A 19,580-nucleotide genomic window follows, 5' to 3' on the forward strand; every position below is an offset into this window, starting at 1 on the left:
TGAGGGTCAGCTGGTGTTGATGGAGAAAAGTGCATGGGAGGCAGATTAGACAGGCCTGGAAATGGGCATTGTGTGTGAAGCAGGATGTCATTCAGGTGTCAAATGGTGTGGCAAAACAAATAGTGGCACCTTTTCCCATCCTTGGTTGGTTCTTTTGGGAAGAGGAGTGATGGGGAGAAAGTTGGTTAATGTGTAGAGCTTTACCTGGGAATGGAGTGAGGAGTAAACTATACACTTTTCTAGCTTCTCAGCCCTGGATCCTCTCTGGTGACTCTGATACCTGTAAGCCAGTTTGTGTTGCTAACCCCAAAGAAGTCTGTATAGTAGATCTAAGGTCTCTGTTCAGCCTTGTCTTAGGTACTCCTTGCATTATCACACAAAGCTACTCTGAATAGTTTCAGAATCATTGCAAACACAAGGCAATAAGACACAGAGTGTAAGTGTACTTGGCATTTAGACAAGGGAGAAGTTAGCATGAACTGGAGACTGGTTTTCTGTGCTTTATGAAGCCCATCTGATTGCAAGTTCTGACCTTAGCAGTTGGCTTTTAGAAACTGTAAACACTTAAGTCTAGAAAGATGTGACTGGGTAGTAGAAAATTTGAAGGACAGTAATATACAAGCTGTGTAACTTTGAAAGGCACAGAAATGCAATCAGTCCACGAAAAGAAATAATTGTAAGATTCCTTTGACTTTTCTATTATGTATATGTACACATGTGTGCATGTATGCACAGTTATGTCAAATTTTACCCAAAGAGTAAATGGAAATTGCTTGACCTGTGATATTGCTGGGAAATATGTGCACATTAAGGTAGATTCCAGTTTTTGAAAAATTGAGATAAACCTTCAGTGTTAGGAAGAATTCTTGGGTTAAAATCTCTTTTCCTCTATGTAGATCAGTATTTGCTGAGCCAGAGACAGCATCTTCAGGAAGGGAAGGGTCCTTACCTCTGGCCCCTGAGTGAGTAGAAGGTTTTGGGAGTATTCTCTCAGGACCCAGACTTCTAATGCTCCTAGATTCTGTCTGCCTTGTTCTTCTTACTAGGAGACACATCCTTGTCTTCGCTGCATGCAGGCAGTGACAGCTGTGCTCTGCTCTGGCTAGCTTTCTACTTTTCTAGTGACAGCTGTTCTGCAAAGTAAACATTATTGACTCAGCTTGGCACCTTGCTGTGTCTTGTACTGCTTAAACATGAAACAGTGAGGTTATATGAGCAGGGCCACAACTCTTGGCATGCACCCAGCCTGAGCCCGTCACTCCTTCCTTGTCCCTTCTCCTTCCTGGATGTGTATATGAGAGTCCTGTGTGAATCTGAGTGAATGCTCCAGGAATAAATCTTTGGGGGAAGGGGAGCTATACATCCAGGGTGATGATTTATAGAAGTTACTATCAGTGAGTTTTAGTTGAAATAGTTGAGTTGAATGTTAAAGCCCCTTATTATTCTTTTAAAAATCATTTTAAATTATCCCTAGTTGTACTAAAGAGTTTAAATTCAACATGTCAATTCATGTGTACAATGCATCTTGATCAATGTCACTCTTTGTTTTATTCTCCTCCCTTTTCATTTATTCCACTCCTACCCATCCCCTCAAGTTTCCTAGTTGCGTTTTCACACATGTACACTGAGTACTGTATTATAACTGTATTATTCGCCTACCCATACTCTCTCCAATCATCTGCCTCCCCTTCCACATTTTTTTAAATCCATTAATTGCTTGATGAGCAACTAGGCTTATTCCAAACACTGGTTTTTGAGTATTCTCATTTTGATGTCTTTGTTATTGACCCAAATAATACAGAGGGTTATCTTAATGGGGTAAGGCAGCACAATGTCCCCATATATTTCAGGCATCTCAGTTCAGAGGAGTTGGCTAAAATTATATATGTCTTCTTAGTGACTGTGTGCCATTTTGCCAGTCCTTTAACTTCTGTGAGTGATACAGATAGACATGCTTACTTTCCTGGGTCCTATGACTAGATTTATCTCTTAGGAAGGAATAGCCTGGCCTACAGCCCACAGTTACTGTCAGATGAATTGACTGAATTGACTGAGACTTTGTGCCTAATCTGGGTTAGTACACAGCTGATAAATGGTATAGTTTGAACCCTGGAGCCAATGAGGATTAGGATGCGAGCAAGGAGTTGGGCTTGATTAGCCTGCTACCATACCTCTCAGAACGCAAATGAAGAAGAGAGACTCCCCCCAAACAGGCCTGAGTTGCCATCACTCCCCCTGTGGCATGGATTTTGATCTAGTAAAACAACAGGTGTCTATTACAACTTCCCCAAGATAAGCTCCTTTACAGGCTCCGTACTAAGTCCAAGGTAAGCTCCTTTGCAGTTTCCAGTAACTGGAATTCTCACTCCAGCCAGCTGTCTTTACTGGCCCAGAGCCTCATACTGTCCATACCAGTCCTCATTACCTCATCTTCCACCAGGTGCACAGGACCCACATTACTTCTCAGCTCTGTGCTACACAGGGTGTGTTCTGTGCCACTGAAAGTGAAATCAGGTTACCTTGTGCTCATCCGCTGCCAGGGCCTGCCCCTGGCTAAGTGGGTCCCCCTGTGAAAGGATCCACAAAGGCCTCCTTGTGCATTATGAGCTGCAACTCTGTTCTCATTGGCAGCTGCCTGGCAGCACAGCTCTTCAGGTGCGTGCTGGAAGCTTTCCCAGGAGCTAGCTTGCATTTCGCCTTTTTTTCCACTTTGTTGAGATGATTGTCTAGCACAAGTTTTTCTTGGCCTAATGAGAAGGCACAGGAGAATTGTCAGGTGGACAGTGAAGCAAACCTGTTCAGATTCTTTGCTCAGGCTTTCCTTTGTGAGTTCTGATTGAGGAAACATTTGGACTAAAAGCAAGCCACATACAACCACACCTACATTTGATACACTTGCCTTTTGGGATTCTTAGAGGGATTTTTCTCCTCCACTCTGAAAGTTTTACTCTTTTGCTCTTGTCTATCTGTGTGACCTCTGCTTTCCTTTCCTGAGAGCCTCCCCACTGTGTTCTGACTTTCAGATGCACCGGTTTCTTTCTTGAAATGCCATGGAGTGATTTGTGCTGTGCTCTTTTCTGCCCTTGCTGGATGGTTATTAAAGAAGCCTCTTTTCCCTGCCAGCATCTTTTTGACTTTTTGTCAAGGACCATTCCATAAAAGTGACTGAACCAAGGAGGGCTGAAAGTTGGCTCCTGTTTGTTTGTTTTTCCTCTTGTGGTGTAGAGCAGGGTATTTTACATAAGTGACTAGCTTAGGGCTCATACCCAGTATCCATGTAGCAGCCTGAGCCATAGACCTGAGCACAGCAGTCTGGCCAGAGCCTGGCTCTCTGACTAGCAGCTATTGTTTGAAATGAGCGCTGGGGCTTGGATTTTAGGCACAGTGTCCTCAACAAGCAAGTATTCAGCACATGCTGAGCAAGGTGCATTGCTAGGTGCCAGGAGAGGAGACAAATCAAAAAAATCAAAAGATGAAAACCATGAGCTGCAACCTCATGGAAAGAGCATGGCTGAGGATCATAGATGCATTTATGTTTATGTTGATCTGTGAAGCCAGGCTCCCCCACAACCCCAATCTTATTAAATCCAGGCCTTTACCAGTTATGATTCACATTTCCTTCCACTGGGAGTTGGAGCATAATGCCATTTCCCTCTCTATGAGGGAAGCTTGTATGAAGCTAATTTGAATGATTAGCCTAATCTGCAGGAAGGCTGCACATGGAATTAAGCATGTTGTACTGAGCAGCCTTGTCTGCCAGGCCACTTGAAGGTATCTTGGTTAGTTTTGTACCCTTAACAGAAGCTGAGGGCTCAGAAAGGATCATTGGTTTTTATAATTTCCTTAAACAAAAGCTTAGTTTTTGTGTGTGTGTTTTTTAATTTGGCAAGGACCCCAGAGGGTTTTCATTATATATACTATGTGTGGGATGTCTTTTTACCTAGTACAGACATTGCCAGGGCTTTGTTCTGGGAGTGAGGGTTGTAGCCTCCCGGGAAAATGGCTCACGGGGAAGTTTGTTAGGCACTGGGCTTTTGAGAATGGTGGATCTGAGAATTTGGGCATTCTCTGTGCTTGCCTTGTAAGAGGCCAGGTATGCTGCAGAGACCAGACAGCTCCAAGCTCCTTCTATCCATTTTCTCTGAGGCTCCCTCCTTAAAGTTAGTCTGTGTTGTGAGGTTGATTGGTAGAATGGATTGTTGAGTCAGATCTGTGGGCAGCCGTGATGAAACTACAGGAAGGTTTGGCAGGGGGTGGGAACCTGATGTTGGCTCTGATCCTGGCTTCCTTCTGGTCCTCCCAAGGCAAGTAGATTCCCATGTATCATGTGCAGATATCAGGCTTTACTGTATGGCTGGAGGAAGGAGATCTAGGACTAGAATTCATTAAAGTCATTATAACAAAATATTAACTTCTACAGCAAATCAGTGCTTCATATTACAAATGAATATTTACTGTTTTAATTTTATATCCATTTGTGTTGTGCAATAGTCTCAGGACCAAATTTGCTCATTATTACATTCATTGAACAACTAAGAAGGACAGCATCCAGGAAAGCTGGATACATTTTAGTAATTACTTTTTTACCCCCCTTCTTTTTCCTGCTAGATTTGTCTTCAGCAAAGCGGAAGTTTGCAGATTCCTTAAATGAATTTAAATTTCAGTGCATAGGCGATGCAGAGACAGATGACGAGATGTGTATAGGTAAGTCATCATTTTGTGAAGTACAAATATGTACCCTCCTTGTTCCAGTTACCAGTGTTCTAGCAGGCCTTTTTCTGGGACAGTAGGCCTGGAAGCTTAGAAAGATCAGAGGTCACAGTGATGGCAGAGAGACAGAGATATGAGGGTCAGGCTGAGGACTTCTCTGAGCTTGTCCTTATTTTCTTGGATCATTTTACCCGCTAGTTGAAGGACAAAGCTGGAAGGTTTTGCACTGGGGCTCTGTTCTCTACTTTCCTTTAGTGTTTTCCTTCTTACTGGTTTTGTGATGTTTTTCCCACCAAGTACAGTCATAAGAACCTAAAGCACAAGTCAATGCAGATAGATGACCTGAGAAATAAACTGTAGGTTTGCAAAATGATTGGTCATGGGTTGAGATAAAAATGCAGGCATGGTTTATTTGGGTCTAAGTTTTCTAAAAATTCAAATTTCCTTATAAGTTGCATTTGTGTAAAATACTGATTTTCAATCTTCTCTGGAAAGTCTGAGAATCCAATCCAGGCTCTATTTTTTGGCCTAATCACAATTGATTGGAGCCATGTAGCACTGCGTGCGGATGGGGAGAGGAGCTCAGTGTCCAGTTCCCTCTGTCCTTACTCCGTCTTTTGCTTCCTTAGTGCGTATCTCTATCACCTGCTTTACTCTGTATGCAGTCCTGAGCATGGGAAGATTGGCAGGGTCAACATTCCTTTACTAGATCATGTTAATTAACTTTTTCCTTTCTTTGGTAGTATTAGAGTTTGAACTCAGAGCCTCACATTTACCAGGTAGATGCTTTACTTTAACCACACCCCCTGTCCTTGTTATGTACTTTATTCTTAAACTGGGCATTTTGGTTGGCTTTATGAAGGGAGAAAGAATTGAAAAAGCTGGAGCTGAAGCTAGCTCAGTGGTAGAGCATGTGGTTATTAGCATGTCTTCAATCTCTAACAACTCCCTTACTCCCAAAAAAGGATTGAAAAAGTTACAGTGAATTAATTTGCTCTTGTGTCCATCACCATGCTGAATGCTAGGATATAGAGATGGGCAAAAACTTGGGAGGATGCTGGGGTAGTAAAAGCACATCCTTGTAACTTGTGATGGATGAACGCTTTTCCTGGAATTGTCTGTGTATCCTCAGGGCTACTACCCTCTGCGCTGTTGCCTTGATGGATGACTCTGGCAAATAGGACCATGTGCCATGCTGCTGGATGAGTTCTATTACTGAGTGGCTTCAAGACTTTGTCCAAGCAGATGCCAGAGAGGTGGTTTTTGATGCCAGCAGTGCTATTTGTTGAATTTTAATGTCAAAGAAAAGGTTAGGTTCTGACGCAACCTCACAACTAGAGGTTGTGGAGGTTCAATCCTGGACAGGAAATCCTTCACCTCCTAATTGAACTCTGTCCCTTGCAGCCCTGGGCCTGGGAACCTGCCAGTATCTACCAGTCCTGGGAATGCTCAGAAACAGGCAGGTCCTTTCCTTGAAGAAATACTTCCCCAGCTAGAGTGCCAGATGCTATTTAGCCTGCATTTGTGGGTCATCCTATCTTTAATGATTAATGATGAAAAGATAAGAGGAGCCTAAGGAAACCATTGACTTAACGCTTGTGCAGGAATTTAAATCCATAGCTTAATAGTGAGACTGGAAAGGCTTTACCGTGCCATTACTTTCCTTCTACCTCATGGTGCCTTTCTGTCTTCCAGCAAGGTCTTTGCAGGAGTTTGCCACTGTCCTCAGGAATCTTGAAGATGAACGGATCCGGATGGTGAGTAAGATTGGACTGCTTTTGGTCTTAGACATATGAAGACTGAGGGTACAAGGGATTTGTTGTCAAAAGACCCAAGGTCTTTTGAGGACCTGTGTAAAAACCCCAGTATTGGAGGGAAATTGAGAGAGGATGCACATTCTCTGTAGTCTCTACATTCAGGGTTGGAGCTTTTGAGTGATTTAACTTTTGAGAGCCTCAGAGTCTTTACCAGAAGAAGGAGAAAGAATGTGTCCTGCTTTTCTCCTTCCTGTCACATCAAACTTGTCCCAAGGCCCCTTTGATAGTAGGGGGTCACTGGTTCACTTTTACTTCCAAAGTACCTAGCACAGCACCTGCTGAGAGCCAGTAAACAGAACTTAGTAAATACAGGCAACTATAACAAAGTCTTCAAAGAGATAATCTGCAAATTAAAAAATTAAGTGCTGGTCTCTAAGTTCCTAAGAGATACTTTCAAAGTAGCATTTAAAATATCCAAACAAGCTGGGCATAATGAGTCACATCTGTAATATCAGCTACTATAGTTCAAGGCCAGTTCAGGCAAAAAGCTAGTGAGACATCTTAACCAATAGCTGGGCATAGTGGTGTATGTGCCAATCATCCCATCTATGCAGGAAGCATAAATTGGAGGATTTTTCTGAGCCAGTTCTTGGAAAAAAAAACAAGACTCTACCCCCAAATTAACTAAAGCCAAAATGGCTGGGGGAGTTGTTCAGCTCATAGAACGTCTGCCTAGCAAGGGTGAAGCTCTAAATTCAATCCCGAGTACCACCCCTTCCCTGAAAAAAAAAAAAAAAAAGGAAAAAACAACAACAACTGAAAAACCAAAAATTTTCTCTTTCCATAGCAACAACCAATAGTGTAAGCACTAAGTTTAGTGAAACAGTACTTTCCATTTATCTCTCACCTTGACTCTGTGAAGTAGCATCTATACTATCTGTATTTTCAGATGAAGATACTGCGGTATTCCAGGGTTTTGTCTCATGGTTCTTAAGTGATAACATCTAGATTCAAACCCAAATTGAATTATACCAAAAAATGTGAAATTTTCTTTAAAACTCCAAATGGAGTAGAAGCCTCCCTGCCCTGGGAGAAATACACACAGTTTCTCCTGATTATTCCCTGCTGGCTGTTGGCACCAGGATTAGGAGGGTGGTGGTAGCCACAAAGGCAGGATTGGTGGTGGGTGGAGGGAGGGAAGCATTGTGTGTTTGTGCACGTGCCTGAGAAAGGGAAATGGTTCTTTTGAGTCTGATTCTTGGCTGAGTCAGTATTTGGGGGTGGAGGGTGGGGAGTAGTGAAAGAATCACCATGAGCACCCTGCAGGCCCTGGCAATCTTGCTGTGGCCTGTGGTAAGGGAACAATGACCAGATTATACTTTTTAGCTTGCCTCTGCAATTTCATTATTAATGTCAGTGAATTGAGTTTCAGCTGTCTGCATCTGAGTATCTGGCCACCGCCAGCCCCTTCTCATCCCTCTTCATTTTGGAACAGCTTCATCATCAATTCAGCTCAGCTCAGCTCAGCAAAGCTGCATTGTCTTTGGGGATGCATTTTCCTTTTTTCTTTTTGGTGGTACCAGTGTTTGAACTCAGAGCCCTGTGCTTGGTAGGCTGGCACTCTACCATTTGAGCCATGCCTGTAGCTCTGAGTTTTTGCTTGTTATTTTCTACCTACTTTAGACTTTTTATCATTGCTGAGATCTCAAGCACACACACTGTGTTCAGTTTTCCTCTGTGGAGATGAATCTTGTGGGTTTTTCTGCCCAGACTTGTCTGGCCAGGATTCTCCCAATATCAGCCTCTCATGTAGCTTGAGATGATAAGCCTGTGCTGCTGTGCCTATCTGTTGGTGTAGAAGGGGCTTTGTGAACTTTTCTGCCTAGACTGGCCTGGAATCAATCTCAGTCTCCTAATGTGAGCTTTCCAAGTACCTAGAGTGAGAGGTGTGAGCCTCCAGTGCTGTGTTTAATCCTTTCTGTTTTCAGAAACATTCAGTTTTCAGAAACATTCAGAACATTCAGTTCATCCTTCCAACTCTGCATTTACCACATTGTGTCCTGATAATTACTGTATGTGTTGGTACCCATAATAGATGTGAGTTCCTAAAGGGCAGAGAATGGTCTCTGTGTCTCAAACATGAAGCACAATACTTGGAATTAAGTACATTTTATAGTCATAGACTCTTATATTGAGAGGGACCTTATTCCTCTCCTTGTACAATCTCTCATTGGACAGATAGGAAAACAGGTTTATCATGTCTGATAGTAGCCAGTAGTGGGACTGAGAAAAAGCTTGAATGACCTGCTTCCCATATAAGCAGTGGGAATGGGACAAGGGCTTGAATGGCCTGTTTCCCATGTGTGCATTTGAGTGTTTTGTGTGTTGAACTTTTGTTTAGTTATTCAGGCCTATCCAAATAAGTCCAGGGACTTAAAAATATAGATGTCTTGGAGCAAGTCCAGAGGCTGATTCAGTTGGTCTGAGGTATGGCTTGGCTATTGGAATTGTAAAAACTCCCCTGGTGACTGTAAATGTGCAGATAATGTTGACCCTGACTTAGGGCTTGCCGTACCTTTGTGTGCCTTAGACACCCGCAGATGATTTGTTAATAGTCTGAAGCAAGGGAACCAATGGAGCAACACTAAGCAAACAATAAAGATTAAGTTCAACACCATTGTAACTCTCCAGTGTCAAAATGTACTTTTCTAAAGTAAGTGTTCTCAAAATTGAGACGAGAGAAACAAGAATACATTTGGAGACCTTTCATTCTCTGTGTCTCACATTATCCAGTCGGTTCTTTACTATGTCTGTCTAAGGCTTCTAGCATGTATTGTGTTGATTTTACTCAGAAGAACAAACATGCAAATGATTGAGGAAAAAAATACTGCTCTGTTGCAATGAGATTCTCGAAATAATTAGTTGGACGAAGGGTGAGCAATGAGTAAAGATTCTAAAGTATTGTGCTACTGTAGAAAAGACCATAGACTCCTAGATAGGGAGAAGTTCAGCCCACTCATTTTATGGATGAGAAAATTAGAGCCCAGAGAGGTTAAATGTTTTGCCCATGGTCACACAGTTGGCAGCCAATCAAGAAATAATTCATTCATTCATTTAGTCATTCAAAAGAATTTGAGTGAGCCTTTGTTTCAGCACTGTTCTGAGCTCTGGGGAGAATGATGGATGAGTATTAATAAGATAGGTGTGTGTGTGTGTGTGTGTGTGTGTGTGTGTGTGAGAGAGAGAGAGAGAGAGAGAGAGAGAGAGAGAGCAAGCTCTTGCCAGAAAACTTCACCTAACATTTTTATTCTTAGAAAAGCACTTGGTATGCTAACTAGCTTACATTCATGGTCAGAGAAGGCCTCCACAGACAAGGAACTTTTAATCTAAAACATTGATTATAATAAGCAGTCATCTGTATAAAGATTTAGGGATAAAAATTTAAGGAGATAGCCAGGAACAAAGTACCTGAGGTGGGACAAATCTGGTACATTTGAGTACATTGGCATGATAGTGCTGGTTGGAGTATAGGAGTTGAGGGCTAGCTGTAAGGCGCAGTTGAAACGTAGCTAGTGAACAGGAGGCACAGATGTCCTCTCTCCTGTCTCCTGTTTACTGATGTAGGACAATGCTACAGGTTTGAAAAGTGTTTGTGTTAACAGATATCCAAAGGTACTTTTTTTGTTGTTGTTGTTGGTCATGGGGCTTGAACTCTGGGCCTGGGCTCTATCCCTGTGCTCTTCAGCTCAAGGTGAACACTCTACCACTTGAGCCACAGCGCCATTTCTGGTTTTCTGGTAGTTATTTAGAGATAAGAGTCTCATGGACTTTCCTGTCCAGGCTGGCTTTGAACCGTAATCCTCAGATCTCAGCCTTCTGAGTAGCTAGGATTACAGGCATGAGCCACCAGCGCCCCACAGGTACTTTGTTTTTTAACCTATTCACTGTTGATCAGTTTTACCTACAAACTGGTTGATGTCACCGAAGCTTGAAATTTAGACCCTCCTATGTGTGATACCTATTCCCTCCTGACTTTAGGTGGTTGCTTTACTCTGTTAGACATCCCTTATTTCTTTGTAAATAAGCAACATTAATGAAAGAGCCATGTGTGATGGCACATACCTGTAATCCCAGCATTCTAGAGACTAAAGTGAGAAGATTTTGAATTTGAGGTCAACCAAGGCTACATAGTTTGAGGCCAGCCTGAGCTCTATAGGCAAACACTATCTCACATACACAGGAGTAATACTCTGTTTTAAACTGATGAGCAGATTTTGTTTAAATGTGCTGTTTGTCCTGCCCAAGTTTTATACACAGTGACTCAGGTAATATTGCTTACTGAAACCTTTATTCTGGGGGATCATTTTTGTGATAGAGCTGCTGTGATTCTTTACTGATCTTGCTGTTCTCCCTGTGAGCCTTTTGATTTTCTTTACCAGATTGAGAATGCAAGTGAGGTGCTCATCACTCCCTTGGAGAAGTTTCGAAAGGAGCAGATTGGGGCTGCCAAGGTAAGAATTTAACAAACTTTGTTCTTGAATTTAGGGTGGAGATCTGGAAATTAGGGTGGAGATCTGGAAATACATCTTCCTTAGAAAAGTCTAAGAAGGCCTTCAGAATATGGAGGTCTGTAGAAACTTTTTGGTAGATAAGCCTAGAACCCAGCTTCTCTACTCATTGCAGTTTAATTGTATTGCAAGCTCAGAAGCCACCATAGACTATACCTCTTTGTATTATTAGATGTCTGTGTATTGGATGGTTGACTGCAGTGGACAGAGCATTAATCTTGTGGAATTATGTTTACTGGAGAAGTCTTGGGCTCAGCCTCTCTTTTACAGAGTTGTGCATCAGGCACTGTGGGCAGTACAGGGACCTCTTGGAGAGGAAGCAGCTGGTACTGTCAGCTTCAGCCCATTTTGCTATGTGTGGAAATGGGCCTTCTTTTGACAGATCATTACATGTCCAAGAGAAACTGAAAACCCCAAGATTTATGGAAAATTTCCTGTGGGCAAATAGCTTAAAACAATGTATGTCTCACAATATAGGTCAAGCTTATACATGCAAGTCTGCTATAGCCTAGAGTCAATTATCACTGACCTGACGTGGAGGTACTGTAGCCAAAGGTTAATGCTAATATGTTACTGGAAAGGAATCTTATTCATATTTATAAGATGTCTTCTGTGGTGTTCTGCCCTGTGATAAATCACTGGGAAATCTAGTCTATTTGACCTTCAGTAGAGTGTTATAGGCCACCAGCAGGGAAGATGTTTTCTTTGGAGTCAGTGAAAGCAAAAGGCTTTCCCACATTTTCCTGTTTTTCTGGAGTGAATTCAGCCACAGTCCCTTGTGCCACCTGTAGGACATTTCAGGCAATGCCACTGCTTGGTATGGATTTTACTCCTTGTGAAATGTCCTTGAAAAGTGGTTAATGTTGTAAGCTTGAGGCCCTTGCTTGACCTCCTGCCTTTCTTCCTTTCCTTTCTTCCTCTTTGCCTTTGCCATCTTTTCTTTGCCATCCTTCTTCCTTTCTTGCTCCCCTTCTTACTCTTTTACTCTCCTCTTTTTTCTCCCACTTTTCTCTCTCTTCCCCCTCACACATGATTTCTAGAAATGATATGATTACTGAAAAAGATAAATGTATTATGAAGATCTTTTAGAAGGATAATTGGTCCTAGTTTGAAGAAGAAATTGTTTGAAGAAAATAAAATTCACCTAGTTTTTTTTTTTTAAAGAACACATCTGTACCAATTTCATTTTGCATTTTCTGAGAAGTGGAAGCTCATTGGTTTTGTATCAGAGATCATGGAATGTGTGATTGGAAGAAAATCTTATTGCACTAGCATTTGGTCCAGGATACAGAACTGTGTGTGATGGCTGAGAAGATGCTCTGCGTTAGGCTTGTTGACCTGGCTGAAGAGCAGGGCCATGGGTCTGTGCTCTGGTGTTCTTGAACAAACATCACAGTGGCTTCTGAGGCTATAAAGAGCTTGGAGGCAGAGCAGACCTGAGTATTGAGTCATCTTTCCTATAGTTACTTCTCCTTCTGAGCACAGTGCCTCTCATTTGACCTCTTCTCTTGCCTTGTTTTGTGGTTGCCATAGTCTGCTCAGGCAATGCAAAATCTGAGTGGGCTTCCTCTGGGTTTCATACTAGTCATAGCAATCATAAGAGCACACTTTTTTGGGAACACTAGGAAGTGGGGCTTGAAAGAATAAGAGAATTTAAAGACAATAATCACCCTTTTACATATATTTTCCCTCATGCATACTCTGGGCTCTCATTTACCAAATCATTAATTATCATCAATACTAAAGTAGTTTTGACAGTACCACGTGAAGGCTGCCTGAGAGAGGACTCTTGAGCACTCTTAGGCTAATGAGGCTGCCCTGGAGAGGATCATGCCATTGGAACTTGATGTAACCACAGCCCAAGGCTTATATTTCTGCCTTTGGAGAAGTTGATTTTTCCTGAACTGAAGATAGATTTCCAGTGCTGGGTTCTATAAAGAATAGACATTAGTGGTGGCTGAGATGGGCTTAGAGCTAGGCAACTTGAGTCCAGATTTCACTTCTACCACTTACTTGTAAATTTAGAATTACTGAACCTCCCGTGGCTGTACTCACATAAAGTGCTTAAAAGTATATTTTTCATATAATTAGTTATTTGATATTGGCTATGAGATGTGCAAAGTATTCACTGAGAAAAATGTATGAGGTGCTGGTTCCTCTGTGCCTGACATTGTGCACTGCCCTGGGGTTTGGTGGCGAGAAAAGCAGATGTGGTTGTTGTGCTTATGGGTTGAAGGGAGAGAAAGGCATTAGACAAAAAAGATGTAAACAGATGTGTAATTTCAAATTGTGCCAGGCACTTAGAAGGGTTATCTTTGTGGAATTGTTCAAGGCAGGTGGTATTCTTGATGGGATATTGATGCTGTTTATTATCCCTAACATCATAATCAATTCCCCTTCATCATCATCTCTATTACCACCATTCTCAGCATTGCCACTGTCCCCACATTACCATTATTTTTTTTTTACCAACCCCATCACTACTGTCTTCCACCATCTTCATCATATGACCACCACTATCACCCCACCATCAACCCCACCCCATCTCTTTCCCACCACACTCCTTGCCATTTATCACCACAAAAATATATTGAACATTTTCCACATGTCATCCACTCTGCTAACCTTGACAATCTCATAAAGAGGAGGCTGTTCTTATCCTTAGTGTATTTTATACAACGGGAAGACCAAACCTGAGCACAAGGGTCCTGTTTCATTTATAGGTAAGGAAATTGAGTCCTAGAGAGGGACAGTGATTCCTTTAGTAGAATTTAGCCCTACAGAATGAATTTTAGGATTTTAACTCCTTATCTACTTAGCCACCTCTCAGCAACCTTTCTGGAATGTAGATACTATGTTGTGTCCTGTGTATCGGAATAAAGCTATCCTTCCATCTTAAGAATACTACCTAAATCTTAGAGTTATTTTCATAGAGGTCTTTGTTTTTCAAGACAGAAGCTACTTCCCCTTAAAAGCCCTTTTCTTTGTTCTCAGGCTGGGCCTTGGCTTAAGTAGTTAGTCGTGCTTAGCAAGTAAAGGCTAATAAGCTCACACTCTAGTACTGCCAGCAGCAGCAACAACAACAACCCAAACCAAGTCTTTCCTTAACTTTGATAATCCTCTTGTACATGGATCATGGAGGCTTGAATTGCAAAAGTCACAGAATGAAAATAACTCACAGGTGTCTGAGCTTTTCTCATCTCTTTGGCTAGCTGGGCTATGCTAGCCTAGGGCTGTCCTTTTTGGGGTTGCTGAGGAAAGTGGGTGGAAGCTGACACATGTGGATATTAGTTGGACTTGGAGGATCTCAGCTTGAAGTTCTTGGTTGTGTCTAGGAACTCTCCTTAAATTTGAAATAATAATCTTCCTCTGGCTGTTTCTTCATTTGCTTCTGTATGTTGTATAAGTGGTGTATACGGTAGTATTTTAATGAAAATTCAGATCTGTAGAAATGGATTCGCTTCAACTGAAAGTGTATATGATTATTCTTCCCACTCTTAGGGCTTAGGATCTTGATGTGAAGCAGATAAATTCAGGAGCTTGTCATGGCTGCAGATGATGGCTTCTTGGTTCAGTCTTTGCCACAAGGCATTTTCACTTCCCTACTCTTGTCCTGTAAGGTATATAAGTCTTAGCTCATATCTCTTCCCCTTATTTGAAGTCTTTCCTGGGAACCTTAACTAATGACCCTTTGTCTCCACAGAGCTATTTCCTTTGTAGCATTTAGAATTGTGTGTAATTGTATTACTTATTTGTTTACTATTTGTGTTTCTCTTTCTACTAGAACTTTTCTGTGGTGAAGGCAGGGACAATATCTGTTCCATATTTCCAGAACCTGAAGTAGAGCCTAACACAGAGTAATTGCTCATTATGAATTAAATTAATACAGATAGTTCTGAGCTTCCTTATTTGGTTGGAAAATTGTTTTGCTCTTATAGGCCTGACAGTTGCACAAAAATATTTTCTGTGGGCTCCATGTGAATGAAAAGAAGGAATGATGCATGGGATTAGGATGTCTGAACATATTTGGTGGTCTAGAACCCACCATCACCCCTGGAATATGGAGAAGACTGGAACCACATCTCTAGCATGGTAGAGATCTTGGACATGGGAGGGGAGTTAGCCAGGGCTCAAATCCCAGCTCTGTCAATCTCTGTAACAGTTTGCAAGTTAACCTGCTTAGGTCTAAGTCTTTTTACCTGTAATATAGGGAATAGTAGAACCTCAGTAACTCAAGAGGTGGGGAACAGGGATTAATATATATGTTATTGTAATTTCTTTCCTTTTTTAAAAACAATTTTAACTTTTTTGTTTTGTGTGTCAATCATGGGGCTTGAACTCAGGACCTGGGTGCTGTCCCTGAGCTCATTTTGCTTAAGGCTAGTGCTCTACCACTTTGAGCTACAGTGCTACTTCCAGTTTCCTGGTGCTTAATTGGAGATAAGAGTTTCACAGACTTTCCTGCCCAGGCTGGCTTTGAACTGTGATCCTCAGGCCTTAGCCTCCTGAGTAGCTAGAATTACAGGCATGAGGCACCAGTGCCTGATTTTCTTTTCATTTTAAAGGCAATAATTAAGCACAACTCAAAGGGAGGATCCAATTACCAGAATCCTATTTCCTGACTGAAGTATTTTCACTTAAGTTTATACCCATCTAATCTTTGTAGGTAGATTTACTATATAGGCTGATCAAGTTTGTAGCATGCCATTGATAGTTTTTCTTCTATCATGATCCGTTGAACAGTTTTTCACTGGACAGGTTATGTTTATTGGATATTCTGTGCTTTCATTCTTGTAAATCCTAGCCTTGGGCAATGATGTTGCTTCTGTTTTTTTTTTTTTTTTTTTTTTTTTTGTGGTTTTCTTTTTTGCTGGCATCAGTGGTGCCATCGTGAACACATTTGTGAAGAGACTGTTTATTTTCAGTTATTTCTCAATATAGAGAAATAACTTTATGTGGCAATTCTGCCCAATATGTGGTATTAAGGCCTCAAAGGACAGTGTGGTCTGTATGTGCAAGAGTGCTATTGGGACCCCAAGGCTGGCTCTAGCTTAGTCTAGCTATAGAGCACTCAGACCAAGGAGAGAGCCTCCTTCCTCAGCACTGGCTTCATAGTAAAACTCTCTACTTGATGTAGCTGGGAACATCTGTTGTGTGGTAGAAACCAGAAATTTAGGCCTCAAAGATCTTGCTTTTCTTCTCTCTTTTGTGGTGCTGGGAATCGAATCCAGGGCCTTATGCACGCTAAGCAAGTGCTTTACCACAGAACCATTCACCTGCATCCAAGTGAACTTCTTGGAAAGTGGAGCCCTGGCTTTCCCACTGTTAAATACTGGCATTCACCTTGTCTGTTATTGTGCTGATGCCTGTAATAGACCTAGGGCTGGGGCCTAGTAGTTACAATTGAGAGTAGTATTGTTTGAAGAGAAAGAGCCACCATATTTGTATGCTGAGGGAGTTAATGAGGCCACGAAGAGCAGAGAAGTATGGAGAGACCACTTAATTTCTGTAATTTGTTACTCTTTTTCTTCTTCTCCCCCCCCCCCCCCCCCCCCCCAGGAAGCCAAAAAGAAGTATGACAAAGAGACAGAGAAGTATTGTGGCATCTTAGAAAAACACTTGAATTTATCTTCCAAAAAGAAGGAATCTCAGCTCCAAGAGGTAGGAAACTTGACAAATACCCTGAATAATGTATTCATTTTTCACATCGTGCTATGGATATATATTGGTCAGGGTTAGAAGAGAACTTGGAATCAGGAACTTGAGTCTAATACCTCATACACTGGCTGAAGACTTGATTGTCTTTGGATCACCTCATATCAATGGCTCCACAGCCTGCCAGTGGCAAGGAAGCCTGCTTCTGGCTAGGCTACTATTACCCAGGTGGGCAGCGCTCATTGCTAGATTGTGCCTCTTAATATCAAGCTGAAATTTGCCTTCCTTTTCTCTTACTTTAGGCCTTAGTGTGGTACTCTGTTAACACACCTTATGATTCTTTGCCTTGTAGCAGTAACTTGGCAATGCTAGCATCTGGAATATTGTGCTCATCCTTTCTAATATTAACTTTTTGATTATTCCATTTTAATCTTTGTGTTTCCATTTTGAACAGTGTTTTACCGTCATACATATATTTTGTGCTTTAGTAATCTTGTTTCAAGAAGATATTCTTAAATGTACATTGTGGTACATGACGATAATCCCATACTCAGTTGGCAAAGGCAGGAAGAAAGCAAGTTTGAGGGCATCTTGGCTACACAGGGAGATCCTGTTTCAAAAATCCAGTGGGATGAAGCTTATTGTTAGAGCACTTGTCTAACATATGCAAGGCCTTGGGTCCCATCCCCAGCAAAATCAGTCAATCAATCAATCTAGCTTTGAGTTCTGGATTTGCAGGGGGTTCTTTTTGAACCTCGTTCACTTTCAAAGAAAAATTAGCTTTTCACTATTGGAGCCACAACCACTTTTAAATGTTGTTCATGGAGCTTTGCATGGTGAAGGAGGTTTTTCTAGGGGGCAGTTTCCTACTGGAACTCCAAATTTAACTTTATTAATGCCATCTTGTTTAACTTCTTACAATGTAGCCATTTTGATGAGATGTGCTAAAGAGTATTTGGCTTTCAGGCTAGCCTCCTTTTTAAGTGTTTCTTTAGAGCATGTGTTGTGCCAGTAGTGTCAGATGGAAGCTCATGTGAAGACAGTTTGAGCCATGGGCTAATAGAGAAGGCACCCAAGAGATGGTGGTGTCTTACACATCTTCCCATAGGCATGTGCCATTTCAGAAGTCTTTGCTTTGAAATGCCAATTTAACCCAATTCTTTGAAGCTGAGGAAATGTAGCTCAGTGTAGAGTGTGCATTTGTGAGGCTTAAGAGTTTGATCCCCAGCACCACAGAAAACCCAAACCAAACCAAACACCCCCACTAAATCCTCTTCTTTGGAGTACGGTTAATGACCCTAACTGAACATGAAGGTATGAGTATTGGAAGATGCATTGATCCTGATAACTATGTAATTTCACTTCTGCCTTGATAGCCTCACTTTCTACTTCTCCTTTAGTTGACATTTAGAGTTTGGCAATTAACCTATTTAAGGAATGCCTTTTGGAGCAGAGCTGCCATTAGGTAGTTCGGTCCAACTGTGCAGTTTCTCTATGGTCAGAATGACCATGTGTTTTGAATTGAGTGTGCAGAGCTGAGCAGGTATGTGGGTGAAGAAGGTATGGACTAGTACCTGTTCACATTGGGAGTCCACAGTGCAGTAGGTGTTCCCCGGAGACTACTGCTGACTTGGTCTGGATTGCTGAAGAAGGTACCTTGTCTCAAGATGTATCAGCAGTGGGTCACTTGGGACAAGTTATTCAGATTTTCAGCCTCAATCTCTTCCTTTACATATGAGAAGGTAAATTACAGTGGTTGCACAAATGTATACTACCCCTTCTTTCTGTCCCCTAAACTCACACTGGATATCTCCATTCCTGTTCTTGAGGTAGTATAGCTACAAGGACATTTTTAAAATTATACTCCTTTATTGTAGTCCTTTGTATTCCTGTTTTTCATTTATATATACTTTCTAGGACTTCTTGAGAGTATGATTTGGCTATCAGTCTTTTTTCTTTTTTTTTTTTTTTTTTACAAATTCTGTTGTGGTCAGATTAGTTTTAAAGCATGTATTCAGTTATAGCTGAATATAAGTATTGTATTCAGTTATGAACTGAATATAAGTTATAAAAACCTAATAATGGTAACATACTAGTGGTAACAACAATACCAACAGATGTTTGTCAAGTGCATATAATTTATGTCTCAGATACTGTGTTCAGCACTTTGCATCCAATCTGCTAGAATCTTCAGAATTGCTGGATAAGGTATGGATATGAGGAAACTATTTTACAAACGAGGAAACAGAGGCTTTGAAATGTTCAGTAGCCCTCCAGTAGCTAGCTAATTCTAGCATGCACAATTTGTTGTTCTTAGGGAGGATCCTGAGACTCTGGGCCCTGCCAGCCATTAGTATGTTGTACCACTTTCCAGCTGATGAACTGGAGAGCAGGAGGAACTCTGGTGATTATCCACTGGAACCTCCTTGAATTACACCTGAAGGATCTGAGCTCTTCACAGAGGTCAAGTGATTTGCTCAAGGTGTTCCAGCTAGTTAGCCATGATTTCCTTTACATTAATTTAAAAATCAGCATTATCAAGCAGCTGGCCCTTCTTTGATGAAAGCTGCTACTTTTGATTGTCTAGAATTGTTTCCTGATTGTAGAGCTTCGAACAAAATGCTTTTCAATTTGAGCTTGTACCTAAATCCAAGGAGGTGGAAATAACAGGGCAGCAGTGTGTGACGACACTGCCATCTAGTGGATATTTAGTGCCTAAGAAGTTTGCCCCCAAAGCATTACATTCAACCAGTATTCATTAGATACTTTTGCAAAAGTCTTTCAGGATATAGGTATGTTTGTGGGAAGGCTGAAATGGTTGCTATAGTCCTGGAGAATATCTTAAGAAGCACAGAATGTTGATGAGCCTGATAATGCCAGAAGGTTTAAC

The 19,580-nt window shown here is 41.5% G+C and overlaps 1 protein-coding gene across 4 annotated transcripts in view; it reads left to right on the forward strand.

Moving 5' to 3' along the window:
* The window catches only part of Arhgap26 (Rho GTPase activating protein 26), a 459,434-nt gene that overhangs the window by 115,268 nt on the left and 324,586 nt on the right, over nt 1-19,580 (forward strand). For 3 of the 4 annotated variants that reach the window (XM_042692003.1, XM_042692006.1, XM_042692004.1), the window contains exons 2-5: nt 4,609-4,704; nt 6,406-6,467; nt 10,907-10,978; nt 16,595-16,696. In XM_042692003.1, coding sequence (XP_042547937.1) covers nt 4,609-4,704; nt 6,406-6,467; nt 10,907-10,978; nt 16,595-16,696 — 332 coding nt within the window. Of the gene's footprint in view, nt 1-2,257; nt 2,328-4,608; nt 4,705-6,405; nt 6,468-10,906; nt 10,979-16,594; nt 16,697-19,580 lie in introns of those variants that run through there. The other variant, XM_042692005.1, reaches the window with a different exon arrangement.

This window comes from Dipodomys spectabilis, unplaced genomic scaffold (genome assembly GCF_019054845.1).
Source record: "Dipodomys spectabilis isolate Male_0828 unplaced genomic scaffold, ASM1905484v1 ptg000147l, whole genome shotgun sequence".
Taxonomy (NCBI): Eukaryota; Metazoa; Chordata; class Mammalia; order Rodentia; family Heteromyidae; genus Dipodomys; species Dipodomys spectabilis.